At 40.6% G+C, this 19,013-nt stretch overlaps 2 protein-coding genes across 2 annotated transcripts; one reads left to right on the forward strand and one right to left on the reverse strand.

Moving 5' to 3' along the window:
* Positions 1-597: 597 nt before the first annotated feature.
* dlx6a (distal-less homeobox 6a) lies at positions 598-4,914 on the forward strand. The gene is made up of 3 exons (XM_072251991.1): positions 598-886; positions 1,557-1,750; positions 4,666-4,914. Exons 1-3 carry the CDS (start codon positions 598-600, stop codon positions 4,912-4,914), a joined length of 732 nt encoding a protein of 243 aa, XP_072108092.1.
* A 9,927-nt stretch (positions 4,915-14,841) lies between these two features.
* Positions 14,842-17,956, reverse strand: dlx5a (distal-less homeobox 5a). The gene is made up of 3 exons (XM_072251992.1): positions 17,594-17,956; positions 16,715-16,899; positions 14,842-15,408 (listed from the first exon to the last, which is right to left on the reverse strand). Exons 1-3 carry the CDS (start codon positions 17,925-17,927, stop codon positions 15,094-15,096), a joined length of 834 nt encoding a protein of 277 aa, XP_072108093.1. The 5' UTR covers positions 17,928-17,956; the 3' UTR covers positions 14,842-15,093.
* Positions 17,957-19,013: the final 1,057 nt, after the last annotated feature.

A 19,013-nucleotide genomic window follows, 5' to 3' on the forward strand; every position in this document is an offset into this window, starting at 1 on the left:
CATAATGTATTGCCTAATTATTACACAGATAACGTTTAAGTTGTTTTTGAATGTGGTTTTTATTAAAAATAAGACTACTTAAGAATAAAAGTTCAATCCTTTGACACTAGAAATATAATCTTTCGGCATTGTGGCCCAGTGCTATGGAAATAACAGTGTGGTTTTGGGGGTTATAATTCCTTTGGATATTTGCAAAGCGAAAGCAATTATTGGCGATGTTGCGAAAGGTTGTTTGGGCTGTGCTTTAAGTTAGTCTGCTTAACCCACTGTTGCCTGCATCCACTGAATCGAGTGGAAGTGGCAGGAGGATGACGAGGCAGAGAGATGACCAATCAGAAGCCGCTGCCCTTTGGAGACAAATCACTCGACTTGTGGCACATTACAGCATCTGCATCAAGTCTGAAAGCAGAGCCTTAACTTTAGCAAAAGACTGCCTCAACTCCATCCGTCCTCCACTCAACTTGGAAGTCCAAAAACCTTCTACTTAAAAACAATAGGAGTTAACACGTTCGCACTTTCTCCTCGGGAGGTTTACCTTCTTCATGAAAAAGAGAGATATTTCGCTTTTAAGAGTTTCTTTTTCGGTTGAGTTTTATAATGACCATGACTACGATGGCTGACGGTTTGGAAGCCCCGGACTCCAAATCAGCTTTCATGGAGTTTGGCCAGCAGTCCCAGCAAAGTTCTCCAGCCATGTCTCACAGTCACTACCCGGTGCATTGTCTGCACTCAGGACACTCACACCAGCACGACAGCTCGTACCCGGCCGTCAACACTTACAACAGACCTCTGCCTTATCCCTACGTGAGTCACTCTCATCACAGTCCTTACCTGCCGTCCTACCACAGCAACAACACTGGCAGCCAGACACGTTTAGACGAGGCAGGTGAGTCTTCTACCAGACCCAGAGTTGCCCACTTTCGGGCTTCTGTCTTCTTGATTAAATCGACAAGCTTATTAAGTCACAAAATGATCTCCTTCTTCAGCAACTTACATCTTTCTTTTTTCGACAATTGATATTTTCCTACTGTGCTAGTCTTAATTACGTCAATTTCTTTTGGTAGTTTCTCATTTGAAATTTTAGTTTGTCGTACCGTATGCCTTTTCCTGCCCTTCTGTTTCGGGATAATATGCCGATGCAGTTCAGATATCTGACCGCTAATTTTATGGAATATACACTTTCATCATCAAGAATCTATACTGCGGCTGCCTCTGTCAATAGGGAGTATAGTGTACGTGCATTTATAATCAATTGGTACTGTGTTAATCGATTCATCCTATTGTTAAATAGCCTGTTTCAAAGCCACTTGTTAAATATATTTTCATTGTATTTGCCGGAACGGAGGGGAGCGGGCTGTAGGCACAGTGTGTGTTGTGGAACTAAAGATTCTTTAACCCGGTGGAATCGTTAGTCGGGTTGTACTCGTTTTTAAAAGCCAATAAAGAAATGTACTTCTAAGGCCGAAGAAAATCTCCAAAGCAATGCACATTTAAATAGATTTAGGAATAAGCTGTGAATAAGCCGTGAAACACGTCGGCACACTCTTGTTTTCCAGAGCAACAAAAGACAACCGTGATTGAAAACGGTGAGATACGTTTCAATGGGAAAGGAAAAAAGATCCGCAAGCCTCGAACTATTTATTCAAGTCTACAGCTGCAGGCATTGAATCACCGTTTCCAACAGACTCAATATTTAGCCCTGCCCGAGAGAGCCGAACTGGCCGCTTCACTGGGACTCACGCAGACGCAGGTATAGTACTCACGAAAAAAAAACATTGGATCTGATTTTACTCCAACCCTTTTTTAAATTTTTAAGTTATGTTTAGATGCTATGAAGGTCCAATTTCAAAGAACCCATTAATGAGTATTCATTAACGATGCAGGCGGTGTCTTACCAGTACGTTGCATGTAATGGCACAGAAACGCTAACCTACTCAGTTCCTATCACATTGTCCGAGTTGCATTAAGCGTCGCCTTTTCAGTTTCAGATAATTATCTCTCTGCATAGTTTCAGTTTACATCAAAACAATCGTTCCAAAGAACAAAATGGTAACTGCAGCTTTAAGAGCTCACGTGCCTCTCGTCCTGTAGTGAATATCTGATTAACCAAATCACAACACTTTATTTTACCGTTTTATCGGGATACTTTTGAGGTAAGGCAATTAGATGTAACTTGATTTAAGCGACGTTCCCAAGAATTTTTGCCCTTTGAAGTGCAACTCCCGTTTTACATTATGTTTGTTCAGAAAGAATAATTGGCTGTACTGTACTAGCGGAGAGCTACAAGAAATTTGTTGCCTATGAATTTGGTGTTTTATACATAGCCGCAATGGAAGAAGTTTGTTCACCTCGAGTGGACCACATGTGCTGCCCACGTGCACTTAAATAACAGTACACATAAAATTAACATATTACTTTTCCCTCGTTCCTATAAGCCAGATCTATCTTCAGAACTATCTATCATTTAGTTCAGAAGATATTCTTGATACAAAATTAGATGTCCTGTTCCATCAGGAGGAGTCAGAGATGAAAATAAACTATTAAATATGAAAGCGGGTGTTACTGCACGATTTGACAGGAGCCGATTGCAATTCTTTCCCGATCTGAATTCGATTGAGTTTTCTTTAAAAACGCAGGTGAAGGAAGTGTCAACACCTACTTAGAGCTGTATGTTTGGTTAGGATAATGCCATCTAAGAAATAAGTTTGAGCTAGACAAGTTGGTAAAATTCCTTACAAGAGTTTGAATCCCCGGATAAACAATATTTGGATAATTTTTCTGGCATAGACCTTTGGAATATAATTTTCTTAAACATGAGCTCACTTGATTAATTTACAGTGAGTGTTGGGAGGTATTTTGAATGCTGACAATAATATGATAGATAATAGTTGGAGACTAAAATATGCATCGAATTTTGAGTTAATTCAGTACTTGAGTGACTCTTGGCTCGTAGTTACAGACACGGTTTTACTTTTACCAATTATTGTTTACTGGGAATCAATTAAAAATTTATGTTGCACTCAGTTTAAATGTGTCAATTAACAATTTTCTCGTTCATTTTAATTGTTTTCTAAAAATGCCTGTTTAAAGATCAAGCTAAAGAAATTAGAATGATGTAGTAGCTAACTTAAGCGTAGCGGAATTCTAAAGATACATGAGCGCAGCGTTTTGCCAAATCAGCTAATTTGATTTTAATTTGCAAAAAAAAAAACCCGATTAATTTTTTACGATTCCAGTCTTTCTAATAATTTTCAAGTAAACCTAATTTCACAAAAGTGGGTCGATATCCAATGATATCAAATTCACCGGATCTAAGTAAATACTTTTCCGATGGCTGCCATGTTTCAATACATTTACCAAAGCGCAGTGTAATAAATCTAAGGTACGTCAGATTTGAAAGCAATGTAGATTTTTATTCATGAATGATTAAGCCCACTCCGTATTTAAACATAAAGCTTACCAGTCGTGTTCATACTGCATTTTTGATTATGCCTGTCTGTTTTCAGCCGCCTGTTAGACACGAAACAATTTCTACGTCACCTCAGCTTCTTATGGGGAATGTCGGTGGCGATGGTGTGAGAATGGGGGATGGGGATAGTGAGATGGAAAGAGATGGGATAAGAAGCAGTTATGATGTAAAAGAGCATTTATGATTAGCTTTAGAAGAATGAAGAGGAAAGGCTTAAAATCTGCGTATTCAATGACATATACTGTATAGTCACAAGTAGCTGTAATTATGAAACAGCAAATATTGTATGGTGCAAGTCGGAACTGTAGACATGTAGTCATTCTCAGCAACATTGCTGGAATTTTATAAAAATCCGCATTGTTTACCTTCCTAGAATGGAACCACAGTTTTTTAAGATCCTTTTTAAATATATTACTTCTACAGCATAATCCTACAACGAAATATTGTTTAAATCGGTAATCATGATCATAATGCTAACCACATCTCGGATTCAGGCGGCCCTTGAGTTGAAAACACAAGGCGTTTCTTATTCGGCCTTTTAAAATCTCACTCCTTGTGTTGAACATTGAAATACGAGGCAGACTGAGCTTTATCCTTTCGAAAGAACGTGGTGCATACTGTATATGCGCACAATCTGTGCCTCAAATATGTTTAAATAAACAATAAGCTCAAAAAGTGTCGACGTATATGTTACATACAATGTTGCCCGAGCATCAGAATGCTACTTTCAGTATTACGAGACATGAGGTAGATTTGCTAACGCATACACACTGAGGATACAATACATGTAAGAGATTATTAAAAAGATTGCAGGATGTTTACTTCTCAATTTATAAATTATTGCCGTATCACAGAATAGTGTAGATCCTTCTGTTGGCTATCGGTGAAAAATAGGAAGCGTTTCATTTGCCATTTAATTGCCATGGCGCAATAATCCACTCACAATGATACATAAACGACAAAGCAGCGCTGAAACACAAGGAAGAAATATGCAGAACTTTTTGTTTAAAAACCCGGCCATCTGCTTTTGTGCAGTTATTTGCTTTGTTCATTCTTTCTCACAATATCGTTTCTGATTATATTTCTACTAAGTATTATATTATATTAAAATGCCAGTATCAGAGTTGTTGACCATTTGCTAACTCTTTAAAAAAGATACTGAACACCGCTTAACACTCATACGTTATTTATTATAGGTAAAAATATGGTTCCAGAATAAACGCTCAAAATTTAAGAAACTGATGAAACAGGGCGGAAATCCCCTGGAGAATGATTCTGTGTCCGGATCGGCTGGTCTTTCCCCTCGTTCCCCAACCATCCCGCCAGTGTGGGACATCTCAGCTTCGGCCAAAGGTGTCAATATGGCCTCTAACAGTTATATGGCTGGCTATTCTCCCTGGTACTCCACGGGCCACCAAGACAACATGCAAAGACAGATGATGTAGCATCCTGAAACCAAAATCTTTCAATGGAGTGAATTCAATGGGGTTAAAGGGAACCCGTCGTTAGACACTGCCCAGATGTCCAGTCACCATGTTGAATGGAAGATCTAGCAACGATTACAGTCGCTAAAAGCCACGTTAAATCGGACTGGCACTGGGCAAAATGGAGGGATGGTCGGTGACTGTAGACATTACAAAAAGTCCGCCACTGTCTCCAGACAGTCCATAAGATCTGACGATCACAAAAATACGAATGCAATATGGAAGATTTTATGCTGATTTTAAAACAGCGTGGGTTGGTGATGCTAATACGCACTGGAAGCAGATAAAATACACGTTGTATGTATATATTGTTTAATTTTAGTTGTACATAGTTTATATGGGTTATGTTTCTTTTCATATTGAGTAATAAATCATAAAAAAGTCAATGTGTCTTGTGGTTAACTTCATTAAAAAGTACAAATAAAGAATTTCACTTCAAGGATACAGAGGCCATTGACAATAATTCCCGCATAGTAAAACCTGTACCGTTTTGAAAGGGAAAACGTGATGTTTGGTTTCAAATTGCATTCAGAGAGGCACTGCAGGATGAAAATGTCAGAACATCATACCCACATACCAGTAAAAGATATACCATAACAAACTATAAACGCCATTAACATTTCAATCTCGTTGCTTTAAGCCAACTTATTAAATTCTAAAGCAGTATCATGACATCCTCTGTAACTTATTCTGCAACAAAGACCACACTGAGGGAATACAAACAGCTACACAATCTGAAACCACGCGCACTCTTTGTAGACATTCCAGTTGTCTTTAGGATAAACTGCAATTCACACGTGAATGTTTTAACTGTGTTAGAACAACCAAATGTGTGTTTTTTTAAAGATCACGCAGTGTTCAGAGCTATGTAACCAAGGAGCTATAAGCATCAAATGAAAGCCTTTGAAATTTGGCCATTGATCTCAATTGACAAAGAAAAGACATGTCCAAAATTCCAAAATGACAATAACTGACAGTATGTACAGAACCATTATTACTTACTGATATATAGTTGTTTGGTTCTTGTGAGCAACCAAGGAAGTAAATTACAGAGTCCTATTATCAGCCACGGTTCTGATCTCATCTAATGGACTCGCCACTCCACTGGCAATATTGACTGCTTTTCACGAACTGAGAAAATCTAATGTAAAAATCCAACACGATCAATACTAAACAAAAACCTCCAGCTGCAGCCCCGTCCAATTTAAAGCTGATACTTGCTACAATTTACCGTATTATTCGCGAGAAAGGTTTAGACCATCATAAAAGCGACTATAATTAGGGTAATTTTTGATGTAGCCCGCTGATTACAGCGTTTTTACAGTCAAAGGTAATTACATGTAATTTTCTTCCACTTTTAATACTAAAGAGGTATCGTTATTTAAATTCAGGAAGAAGAAGAATTAAACAAAAGAGAAAGAATAGAACGTTCTGTTATTCAGAAACCAGTTAAAGAGGCTTTTAGACCTAGCAAAAAAGGGAGCAGACGTCTGCAAAAGAAAATGAACTTCAAATAATGGTTCTGGAGAAACATTTTGCATGTAATTCCGAGAAAACCTGCACATTGGTACATTTGTATAATTCAAGTAAACCATATGCCAGTCTTTTTAATGATCTTAACGCATATTTTAATTGCACAACTATTTAAGAAGTGGATGAAATTTGTGGAATTATTCGGACAGAATTTGATTGATCGGTAGGATGAAAAAATACTAAAATAAGTAAGGTTAGTCCACAATTCTACTGGCACAAGTTAAATACAAAACACATTTCATACATTTCTGGGCAAATTTTCTATTAAAGTCGCGATTTCAAGACATTGTATTTTCCAGTCTATGATGTACGTAGTTTATTGGGTGAGTGTATCGAGTCTGAATGGGTGTGATTTTGGTTTTTCACTTTGACATTCTAACACATCGGGGGAATGCATACAGTGTACACCTGTGCGTTTACTGAACAAGCATGATTATAACTTTCCAATTTCACGTCCAAGACTTTTGGTGGTATTTCCATTTGGAATCCACGATCAAGTTGCTGAACAGACGGAATGAACGGCCATCAAATCCTCATCCGTGCTGTTTATCTGTCGCTGTGTTCGCTGCATAAATATAGTTCTTCTAAGCGATGCAACGCCCCCTGTATTCGTCACTGTCTCGTATCAAATATTATCCCGTAGGCTAATATTTTAACGGTGTCTTTAGAAATGAGATAGGGGAAATCTGGAGCACCTTAATATGACAGGTGTGCGGTCAAAATGAGATAATTCATCTAATGAAACATACAATGAGAAATAAATACGCTATAGATTATATTCTAATCTATATGCAACCGAGATCCATCTTTACATTGTAAATTAACTATGTATTTATAAAAAGGTGAAGATTGTCATAAATTAAATGTAAATCAACACCACTAATGTTATACAATATATTTTCATTAGGAAGATCAGCCAATGACATTTGTGAATATTCATTGTGTGTTTGGCTACAATTGCTTCCAAATTAAAATTAATTTTTAGACTTCATTCAAAGTAAAATAAATAAAGTGAGTTGATATCCCTCTCGTATTTCGGACTCTCGATTAGAAGTTTTAAACGTTAAGTGAGCTCTGCAGTTAAGATTTCAAGCCCGTGTCGATGGCATATGAATGCCACATTAGTGGGAAATTAGCGCTTGTTTTACGAGGCAATGAAGAGCAAATGTGCGGGGGACGTTTTACTCCCTTCGTTAGTGTAGCTGCTTCGGTTCCTCTAGCTAAAAAAAGGAAGCGTATTACTATAAGTCACATTTGCCCCGCTCAGTGTTGAACTCCCAAAGTGAGTGAGCTCGATTCAGAATGAAAGGACAACATGCAGAGAATTTCTGGATCCAAACGTTAAGTGTACTTCTCTGGAACGGTGAGAACCGCACACATTTTCCAACATTAGTGTTCCTCGTTCCCTTGGAAGCATTTTGGTTGGAACTGAAAGTTGCAATGAAAAATTACAAAGTACAAACAGGACAGGCCCAGCCCTCCTCTAATGAGATAAAGTTTAATATCATGTATAGTTGCAGATTCTCAGTGCGTTCCCAATCACGCCCGCCCCCTCCGAAGAGTTGCTTGTTTTTTTTGTGTGTGTTTGGGGGCCTGTAGAGAGCGAGCCCATAACTATCTACATCCCATTCCCCCCACCGTGTCTGTTTATATATAAAAAGACGCACACCAGAATCTCGAGTTAATTTTACCATTTTTTTTCCGGGCTGAAGTTGCATTTCCGCTTGACCCCCGAACCGACTCCTGATGTGGAGCAATGGAAACGGCAGGCGAAGCAAATGTGAAATACCTTCTGACATCCCGCATGTGAACTGGGCTGAGATCATAAATGCAGCGCTGAAGAGTAAAATAGGAAATGTATTCTCTCTATATCTCTCTCTACTACCCTCCAACCCTCTCAGACACGAATAAAACGGCACTAAAATACATAGCTTTCTCTGAAAGTGAACACGCCACATAATTTAAGCCAACGAAGTGAACTGCCTAGGGAAAAGTTAATCAAAACACAAAGCCACGTTTAATTCTCCTGCTTCGGCTCCTCCGAAGCAAGATTTTCCTACCAACGTCACTACGGCCTGATAGTTGTCTGACACCATAAAGCACAACACTATTTCACAAAAGAAAAACTAAGTATTACTTGGAAACGTTAGGGAAGAACTTTCATGCCATGTGCATAGTCGAAAAGATTCCCTATGATAATGATAGCAACTGTATTTTACCACAAAATAAATATATTTAATACATTTTTTCGAGATCATGAGTAGTTAACAAGATCACCAGTCAGACCTTTAGAGAACACTCTGTTCATCTATATTGCCCGGATTTGTAATATCTCAGTACTGTTGTCAGCTGCATGTGTCATTTTCGCACTGCTTTAAAATTATATGAGTATTGCACAATTAGACAAGCATAGGTAGGTAGGTAGATAGGTAAATAGCTACGTAGGTAGGTAGATAGATAGATAGCTACTGTAGATAGATGGCAGACAAACAGGCAAGACAAACAGGCAAACAGGCAAGCAGACAGACAGGCAGACAGACAGACAGACTGCTCTCCCGATGATTGTCTTCCCCAGGTTGTCTTGGAGCAATATGTTCAATACAAGATGCCGCAACACGACAGAACATGGCCAGATATATAATCTACTAAACATTGTGTATTGAGTCCATCCCTCGCAAGGTCATTCAACTTACTCTATCCGAGCATCCGACCACTCTTAGTCTTATTGTCCGGAGGAAATATCCATCCACAAGTGATCAACGTCAAACAGGAAGTCCCGAATTATTCACAAAACCGCAAATACTTTTCCTTTCCCTTGTCCTCAGGCATAAACTCGCCTACCTTCATCAAGAAGATATCATGAAATTTCTTAATATATAACTATACATAACTATACAAACTGAGCGAGTTTCACACCTGCCGGTGCATGCCTGTTCCAAGTACATATCCTTCCAACCTTCCATCAAAGAACATTGTGAACCAAGTGTTTTTGCGACGGGTCAAACCTTTGTGCTGTATAACCGGGCAGAAGCGTTGGCTCTACCGATTGACTGGCGCATACCCAGGTGTGAAATTGTTTGCACACTCCGCTACTTCTTATATTGCCAGCAAAATTAGCTATTATTACTGTCAGTATTTTGGGGATGACTGGGTTTATAAAAACTACTGTAATCAAGCAGAGGCGCATCTTTGCAAATTATAGGCAATTGTAAATGTCCAGATTATGATAATAACATCTTAATCCAGACTGAGGGATAATTACTACGAGTTATTACAGCGCTGCAACTGTCCACTCCGGCTGTTTTCTCCGTTATTTGCACAGAACAGATGGCTGTTGAGTGGAAAACGCACATCGTTAATCGAACCTGTTCTCAGCGGGCGAAATTGCAGTCGAAAAGTGGAAAGAAACAAATGTGAATGCTAAGGACAAATGCAAACCACGGTTCATGAGAGAACGTGTGCGTTACCATGTTAGAGTGTAGTGTCACTAATCAGAGTGTCCCTTTAAACAAACGTAGGTTTCAATGAATATTTGCAAATTTGCAACAAAATGCATCGCTTTCTTGATGTTGTTCGCATGTGAGACGTTGAAACATAAGCAGCCAGTTCCCTGATTCGATAGACAATTGGTAAAGTGAATTTTAAATTGCATACGATACATCCTGCAGTCTTTTCATAGGCTCGGTAGCGGTCCGCTCAAGTCCTTGGCCTGGTAGATCGGGTTTGAAAGGTAATGTTCCCGCGCGGCATCCTTCACGTGTCTTAAGAAAAGATTGGGCACTACTTATTACAATAAAATAATTTCCAACATCGAATCTTTGTTTGATGAACACTGAGCATGGGGAGCACGTTGTTATTTGGGAACTGGTCTAGTGTCAGGACCTTTCCAAATTTGGAGATTTTGCAAATTTGGAATTTTATCGCCCAACTTGACTTCCAGACAGAATGCATCTCCCATACGTAACCACAATGATTTGGTAAAATTATACTACATTTATCCATGATTCCGTCGAAGGAAAAAAATCTCTACATCTATGATACATTCCTCAGCATTTTCAGAAACATTGTCACCTAAATAATTCACGTTGTTATGTATCCTAAAACCAATATTCGCTTTAGTACCAGCGAATTAAACATTTGTGAGCATCAACACACGATTAAGGGAGAAATCAGCACAGAATGCCAATGAAAACAGAAACGGTGAGAACAAGAAACCAACGAGACATTTCCCTTCCATTCATAATCCGATTGTTCTTCGCATCTTGTGTGAAGATTTTAATAAATTAATCCCCACTCCCTCTTCCCGCCCCGACGCACACCACTCCTATGCCAAGTCCTTTATGCATTTACTCCCTGTTAAGATCTATTTGGATGCGTGCCGGGAAATCTATTTATTTCAAATGCGAACACACGTTCAACTGTAACTCTTATTTAAGTTAAAATGCACGGATGATTATAGGGTGCAGGTTTGAGGAGAAGTTTGGTTTCAGAAAACGGTTGTGGGTGAAGCTTTAACATTTCCACGAATTTCTGTCTATCCATGCAGAGTATGCTGGAAAACGACCCACACAAAAGGACGCTCCCCATAAACAATTCAGATACTAAACTTGACGTAGTGACAGTAAACTTGATTGTGGTTGCATAATACACGATGAGAGTAATTAGCCGAGGCTGTATTTCCTGCAGTAAAATGTGCCAAGTGCCGTATTTCTTAGATACTTAAACCTTACAGTCGCATTCACAGACTTTAAACATTGCTGTTGTATGCCGTATCAAATTACAGCAAGCCAAGCTTGTAGTTGGACATGCAGTTTAACAATTAAAATGGGTTGTGATTTGACAGCTTTTAATGCTTCGATTGCTGGAGGGATAGAATAACGTCAACAGACTGTATGTTATTCATTTTCCCTCGCCTGTAATATAGTAGTAAAACACGAGTTAATGCGATCCCAAACCTAGTAACTGTAGAAGGCCGCAACAGTCAGGGTTAATAAGCTGCGAACCAAAGACGCCAACGTCTGCACGCTCTTGTTTCTTCATCGCATATTTCCATTTTGTTTGCCTAGATACTTTACCATTAAAAAAATCCATCGACAGAAAATGAAAGCTCCCTGAAGCCATGTCGTGCTTACCCGCTCTAATTAAAAAGAACAAGAGCAGTCAGTCTGTTTTTGATGAAGGTAATTCCTTTCAGGAGAAATCAACTCATTAAAAATATAAGATGAATAAATTGTTAGTTTTAAATGGCTAATAAGTGAGAAACATTCTTGTATATTGTAAGTTTATTTTGCGCAGCCTGTGCTGTCCTGTAGGTCCTTGTCGAAGGGCAGCAATCGTGGTCATTTTCCCATGCGTTTCTCTCGCATGCACAGGTGCCGGACTTGAGTACCTGTGGACTCATCTCCAATAGACATGTGTTCACGCTGCCCGCAGGCAGATACGTATGTTTCTCTTTGCATGTGCGCCTGTATGTGCACATAGGACTGTATGTATTTAAGGATCCGCGCCGGAAAAATGGTTAAATGTATTATTTTTAGATTACTTTTCTAAAGAATCAAACGTGTGTTGGTTGAGTCAGGCTGTGGCCGCGAGCAGCGCTGTACTGGAGCCGGTCTGCCCCCACAAGAATGCGGCTCTCTGTGATCTTAACTGCCGCCCTCTCGGCTCCTCTCTGCCACTCAAAGCTGCTAATTGTGGGCTACACAAAGAGAAAGAAAGTCTGCGGGAAGTCTGCAAGCCAGTCTCCGGGAGAGCTTAGCTACCAGAAAAGCGAACATAACCCAATACCAGCGGCAAGAGCCCGCCCCACCTAAAATACTTTACTGCCTCAAGGCAAGAAGGTTGCTTTTCAAATGTATCCTTGATCGCCTCGCAGAATAGCAGATTCCGACAGAGGCAGTTGTTTCTTACACGTAGGTGCGCTGCCAGGAGTGGTGGGTGGTGGATTTGGATACTTTAGGGACATTTAAGAGACTCTTAGATAGGCACATGGATGAAAGAAAAATGGAGGGCTATGTGGGCGGGAGGGGTTCAATTGATTTTGGAGGACGTTTAAGAGTCGGCACATCACGGGCCGAAGGGCCTGTACTATGCTGTGCTATGTCTATATCCACGTTTACAACCTGATTTGACATCCTCAATTTAACATAGTTTTACTGACATGTCGATGTGCTTGAACAGTTAATGAAAATGGATGTTCTTCGTGATAATATAACATCGGTTAGATTCTTATGATTGTGTTAAAACATCTCCCAATTAAAATAATTCCCATAAATACATGTTCAGGTGGGCTTCATACTACACTATTTCCTTTTGAAATTAATTTATACAATAGGTGCAGGTCACACTGTAGACACTAATATTTCCCATCCACCTCCATAGGCAAGGTTAGAACTGTTAATATGCCATCTCATTCAATACCTTCTCTTCGTCGACTGAGGATTCACTATATGTCTCTCAATATTATAAACGGCTCACTAAGTACGCCTCACCACCAGCCAGTCCTCTCGCTTCCGCCAAGACGGAGCAGAAATGGACAAATTACAAAACCAACAGAGTATTTACAGCAAACAACAGGAATTCTGCAGATGCTGGAAATTCAAGCAACACACATAAAAGTTGCTGGTGAACGCAGCAGGCCAGCCAGCATCTCTAGGAAGAGGTGCAGTCGACCTGAAACGTCGACTTCACCTCTTCCTAGAGATGCTGCCTGGACTGCTGCGTTCACCAGCAACCTTTATGTGTGTTGCCAGAGTATTTACAGCTTTATAATGCTCGCTCTACTTTGGCACCAATATTCTCTTGTGCAACACAGCTGATCGGACTTCGTTATTTATCGGCCCGGTGCATAATAAAAACTCTGGCCATCAATCTTCTGACATAAAGTTCCAATGCATTTGTGAGTTAAGCCAATTATCGTCGTTCCCATGTCATCGTTGGATCTGCTGGTGGGTCGTTACATAAAATGGAATTAACTCACATTATACAACCAGCTAATACCGTCAGGTTTTTTTAAAAGATGATTACACGGACTAAGAATAAAAGCCACATTTACTCGGTTAAGTTCAAAATCCATTTCAAAATGATTGATGCAAAGAACACCAGAATTGGATTCGAAAGTTTGGCTATCTTAACTTGGGTGATTGTATCTCTTAACAAGCATACTTGCTGTAATCCTTTTTATACGAATCGTTTAAAAGTTACACTCGTTCAATCTTATGGGAGTTTAAGATCAACCTGCTGTAGACATTGGTTATAGAGAAATGTAATTAATTAATCTCAAAACGCGCTAGTTCGGTACAACTGTATCAACTTGCTGAGTGGGATAAAGCATATTTTATCGTTATTATAAAGGACAATAACCCAACAACTACTTAGTATTTGAGGTATTGCCCCTTCGCTATTTGAGAATTGCGATAGAAATATTTGTCTGCCTTTTGACGAACACGAAGTGTAATTAAGAAGTGCCACACTCGTACAAAATATGCTTCATGACTACTCAACATCCTACATTGGTTCTGTATCTCTAGGATATCTGACTGAATACTCGGCCATGCAATAATAGTCTTTCAAAGCTCCGGACATATCTTGAACATAATTTTAGGCACGTAAATCGGCATGGTTATTTAGGAATGAAGACTGTGACGAGGCCGGCGTATTTTAATTGAATTTTCTTATTTAAATTACACCCGTGTTCTATTTGTTTATGTTTGGGTTTCCGTAGGAATAATTTATTCTTTTTTTTATATTCCCTCTGATTCTTTTGTAGGAGAATGCAGCGCCGGGGTCAGAAATTTGAATCGGGACCCAATTTAATCATGATTGCATAACTATTAGACAAGATAAAGCAACAAAAGTTAAATGTTTCTTTTCAAATAAGGGTTAATTATCTCCAAAAGATAGAGCGCATGCTTCTGTAAAAACAGGAACGGAAAGCATTGAAACACTCCTTAGAATTAGATTCATTCATTTAAATCTTTTTCTCTGTTTGCTCCGATTGCTGCGATCTCCTTTTGCAACTCCAGGAGAGTACTTTCTCAATTAATATTATGGCTTGAGACGTAATAGTTTATTTGCAAAATAAACGTAACAGATACATTTTAGTTTCCCAGTAAACACGTTGGTTAGTCCTTTAGTACCTCCATAGCCACCATTTCTGAACACTGTTAAATTACATTTAAGCATTTGTTAATTACATAATAACCTGACCACATGATTGGTATGAAATAAGCTTCCAACAGTGCCGTTGTCCGAAGAGTCAATAATTTTATTTAAACAGAATATACAGTTTAATCCAACTATCTACACATATGTACAGAATAGATGCTACTGAAACTCCAGTAATGTTGGGGGGGGGGGGTCAAAGCCTACTAGTGAAAGGCACCTTTGACAGTGTCCATATTGGCCATGAAGTCCGCTGGGAAAGTAACCAGTTCTCCTCTTTGAAATGTAGAGAACAGAAATGCACCCAACAAGTGGACAGTGTCAGAAATGTTGCTCAGGTGCAGAGTTTGACATCTCAGGATTCCCACTGAACAAATACACAGTTCTTTGTATACCTCCACCGCCTGTCGGCCGTGATCAATCCTTTTTGGAATGTGCTTCAGATTAATAAATTGTCCCAGATCCCAAAGCTAGTGGATGATGTAGTGAGCTTGCAGACTGCAGGTGGGAATGAATAGCATTGGGATTTGAATACCAGGAGGAGGTGTTTTCCAGGTAGCCCGCGGGGGATGGGTTGTGGCTGGGAGGTTGATGAGCGTGAGCAACTCTCGAGGAGCTGTGGCTCTCCCAGACAGCAGGGGACTGAGGAGAGTTGCAGGCCATGGGGTCACTGGAACTAGGGCTGTGCTCTGGAGGGATCTCCCCGTTTTTTATGATCTTCTTGATTTTTGATCTTCGGTTCTGGAACCATATTTTAACCTGTTAAAGCAAATTAAATCAACTAATTAATTGATCACAAAGCAGCGATAAATCAAGCAAAGCGACGGGCGTATATTACCGCCGAAAGGCTGCCAGAGAAATTCAACTCTATTGGTAAATTTTCGCATCGATTCCTTTAGTAGTTAGTTTACATTGTAAACAAATATCTGCTTAGGGAGTTTATTGCAAGAAAAATGACCATTTTTTCTAATGCAGCATGCAAACACCAGAAGCTGCCTCTCCCCACCCCACCTATTTTATTGCTCGCTTGTTTCTTTTGACGTACGTCACGCTAGTTTCATCTGCTCTTCACCTCGTACTCCCGGAATTGCAGTTGTTTTATTCAAGGTCCAACTAGTCTAGCGAGCTTTGCGCACTCGAACCGAATTCGTGGCGGCGATTTTACTATAAATAATAGTTTAAAAAATGCAAGGATGGAGGCAGATCAACGGCAGAAATTAAATTGAAAAATAACCCAAATAAAGTATTCCGCACCCTCTCGATATTTCTATTATCCTTCTCTATATCACAAGCAGCTTTGGTATTTTGAAAATGCTTCGCGAGGAAACTTCAACATTTTTTTAAAAAAATGCAACACCCCTTTCAAAATCAACAATATAATTTCCAAGTCACTTATGGTGAGTTTAGGAGTTTAATAAGTAAGAGTTATATTTAATTTGAACAAGTTTTTAATCGTCGGTCGAGCTGGAAGTACAGTACAGAATTATCACACCCTCGCCACTAGAACGCACGCAGTAAGAGAGAGGGAGAGTGAGAGAGAGGGAGGGAGGGAGAGAGAGAGAGAGAGGAGAGAGAGAGAGAAGGAGAGAGAGAGGAGACGGAGAGATAGATAGAGAGAAAGGGAGGGCGGGGGGGAGAGATAGATAGATAGAGAGAGAGAGAGAGAGAGAGAGAGAGAGAGAGAGAGAGAGAGAGAAATAAGAACACTGCTGAAATAAGAAGTTGAATCGCGTCAACTGTAGCCCATACATGTAAACACTCGGATTTATGTGTACGTCGGCGGCATTAGTCAGGGAGAACGAAGCCATGCCGGAACAGCTAAAGATTTTGAGTATGCCTTCCGCAGATTTATGTTTGCCACTGCCGGGATTAGACCCTCGTTTAATCTAGGATTCCTACATTCTCCTAGATACAACGCTCACCAACTGGTGAAGCCGCTCAGAAATGCCGCCGATTCTATTGGAGTGCGTCGCCAATGTGGCACTGAGCGGCATTGCACACTCGTTGGGCGAAATACTGGAATCCCAGCCCCTGGCGTGTTTGCTGCTGGGATCGATGGCCTTACCTGGGTCTGAGTGAGCCCCAGTGACGCCGCCAGCTCGGCTCTCTCAGGCAACGCCAGATATTGGGTTTTTTGGAAGCGCCGCTGCAGAGCTGCCAGCTGGAAACTGGAGTAGATGGTGCGGGGCTTTCGAACCTTTTTCGGTTTTCCGTTGACCATCCGGACCTCGGGCTCGGCAAGCTCTTTATCTGAAATCGAAAATCCACACTTTAGCTTTGTAAAATCTGAACGAAACGCGCTCACCAACACAACGTCAGAATAAACTGTGGCGGGGATTGGGGCATAAAATGCTTCGGAAAACAGAAAAGATGCTTTGCCCGGCACTCCGGGCATTCACAACGAATGCGGGTCGTTATCTTACCGTCGATTAAACGACTATATCAGAATTTACATCCCATTCACATGTAACAATTCTGTTTTCCTGTACTGGTCCTACTTTATATATATATAAAAACAAGCTGATGTCTCCCTGCATGGATTTACCGCCGGAAAAAAACAAAAGTGATCTGCTCCTTTTGATTAAAAAAACAGCGACACTTTCACTTCGCTGAAGACGAACAAGCCAGAGTGGACGTAGGAAAGTACTATTTATTTATGCTGGTGCCATGAACTGCTCACATCGTCTCTCTATATTTTTAACTGCCGCGACTTTCGATAGGTCAGCGGCTGGCGTTCTCCTGTGAAAATTCCACGGGGAATCGAATTTACAAATCGCTCACTGCTCCCGCCGAGCAAGTGAAGACTTCTGAGAAAAAGGGGTGTTGGAGACAGGGATCGATGAAGACGGATCCGGGGTGCGGAGAGCGTTTCTGTGGCTGCTGAACAAACAAGAGGTGCTAGAGAAATTAGCGAAGAAACGGTGAAAAAAAAATGGCTCCGTACCTGGCTGGTTGCACGTTGGCGGTGCCCTGCTGTACGCGCCGTACTGGTGGTAATGGCCGGGGTAGCTGTAGTCGTGGTAGGCTTTGGCGGGGTAAGTGGCGGCCGAGCTGTTTCCTCCGTGGTACTGGTACTGGTAGGGGTTGAGAACTTTGCCGTAAGACGAAGGCGAGCAGTAGCCGTGATGAGAGCCGCCTGAGCTGTAGTAACCCGTATCGGTGGCCGTGGACTCGGGGAGAGTCGGCGATTCCTGCGACGGGTGGTGCATGCTGTGCTGAAAAGTACCCTGTTGGTCCGTCCGGATGCTGGGTACCTTGCGATCGAATATTGCTGTCATAGCCCCGAGGTCGATGCCTCTGTGTTTGTATGTGCGTATGTGTGTGTGTATGTGTGTGTGTGTGCGCGCGGGGGAGGGGGAAGGAGATGGGAGTAATCTATGTAGACATAGCTGCGTGTGCTACAGGAATCGGGCGGACTGTGGCTGGGACACAGCAAAGTCTTGGTTAAGTTCTTAATTGCGCTATTACGCACTAGATGGATGTGTTCCATTGGATACTGCAACCAGCCACCAGTAACACCCCAACTCGCTCAACTCGTTTAACACCATGCTCAAAGTTTCTTAAACACGAAGCAACGTATGACTTAAAATACAAAAGTATGAAGTCGTTGTAAGGCGATTGTTGGTAAATAACACCACAGCACGACGTCTAATAACAAAGGCAGCTTTCACCGCGGGCCGTTGGCATTACTGCCTTTCCGGGAAACCAGATCTTAATTCCCCGCCACGCTGGTTGTCAGTTAACATTTTAAATATAAATTGACAACAGGAGAATCTGGAGTTGATTTTTTTTTTGGCGTCGGATCTTCCATTAAAGCCAAGACATTTTGTTTTGAATTGGAATCGATTGCTTTGAATGACATAACACGACAGTTTTTAGTCTCAAGAGATTACGTATCGGCATATAAAATTATAATTCACAACTGGCTTCTTTGCAGGATAATATTACAGTTTACATGGTAATAAAATGAAGTTAAAATTGTAGAACACCTATTACTCATTCAAAAGGACAATTTAATCGATGGTGGACACGCACACGCAGCCTCTGGAACAGCTGAGTTACACGATTTTCATTTTCGGGGCTTAAAGGTTGCAAAAGGCGTACCTGCACCTTTGTTTTTGATAGTCAAAGTGTTTATAAGTGATGTTTGTGCAAGTAAGGTGAGATCTTTCTTTAACAGCTCACTCCTGGTTCATGTGCTCTGTAACGTCTAACCTCCGTTTTACGAACACCATCAACGCTCCTTTGCCTTTACCGAAATTACCATTGAAAAATAAAAACAAAAATGCAAATGAAAGTTCAGTGTTAGAATTCTGTAATGCATTTATGAGGTCAGGAAAAATTCTTTAATGTATATGCTATCT

The sequence above is a fragment of the Mobula birostris genome, chromosome 3 (assembly GCF_030028105.1).
Source record: "Mobula birostris isolate sMobBir1 chromosome 3, sMobBir1.hap1, whole genome shotgun sequence".
Lineage (NCBI taxonomy): Eukaryota > Metazoa > Chordata > Chondrichthyes > Myliobatiformes > Myliobatidae > Mobula > Mobula birostris.

Excerpts from the sequence above, each read along its gene's own strand:
- dlx5a (XM_072251992.1), bottom strand. The coding sequence starts at position 17,927 with ATGACAGCAATATTCGATCGCAAGGTACCCAGCATCCGGACGGACCAA. Across the intron at positions 16,900-17,593 it reads GCCAACGTGCAACCAGCCAG|ATAAAGAGCTTGCCGAGCCC; the intron begins GTACGGAGCCAT and ends TTTCGATTTCAG. Across the intron at positions 15,409-16,714 it reads TGGGGCTCACTCAGACCCAG|GTTAAAATATGGTTCCAGAA; the intron begins GTAAGGCCATCG and ends TTGCTTTAACAG.
- dlx6a (XM_072251991.1), top strand. The coding sequence starts at position 598 with ATGACCATGACTACGATGGCTGACGGTTTGGAAGCCCCGGACTCCAAA. Across the intron at positions 887-1,556 it reads GACACGTTTAGACGAGGCAG|AGCAACAAAAGACAACCGTG; the intron begins GTGAGTCTTCTA and ends CTTGTTTTCCAG. Across the intron at positions 1,751-4,665 it reads TGGGACTCACGCAGACGCAG|GTAAAAATATGGTTCCAGAA; the intron begins GTATAGTACTCA and ends TATTTATTATAG.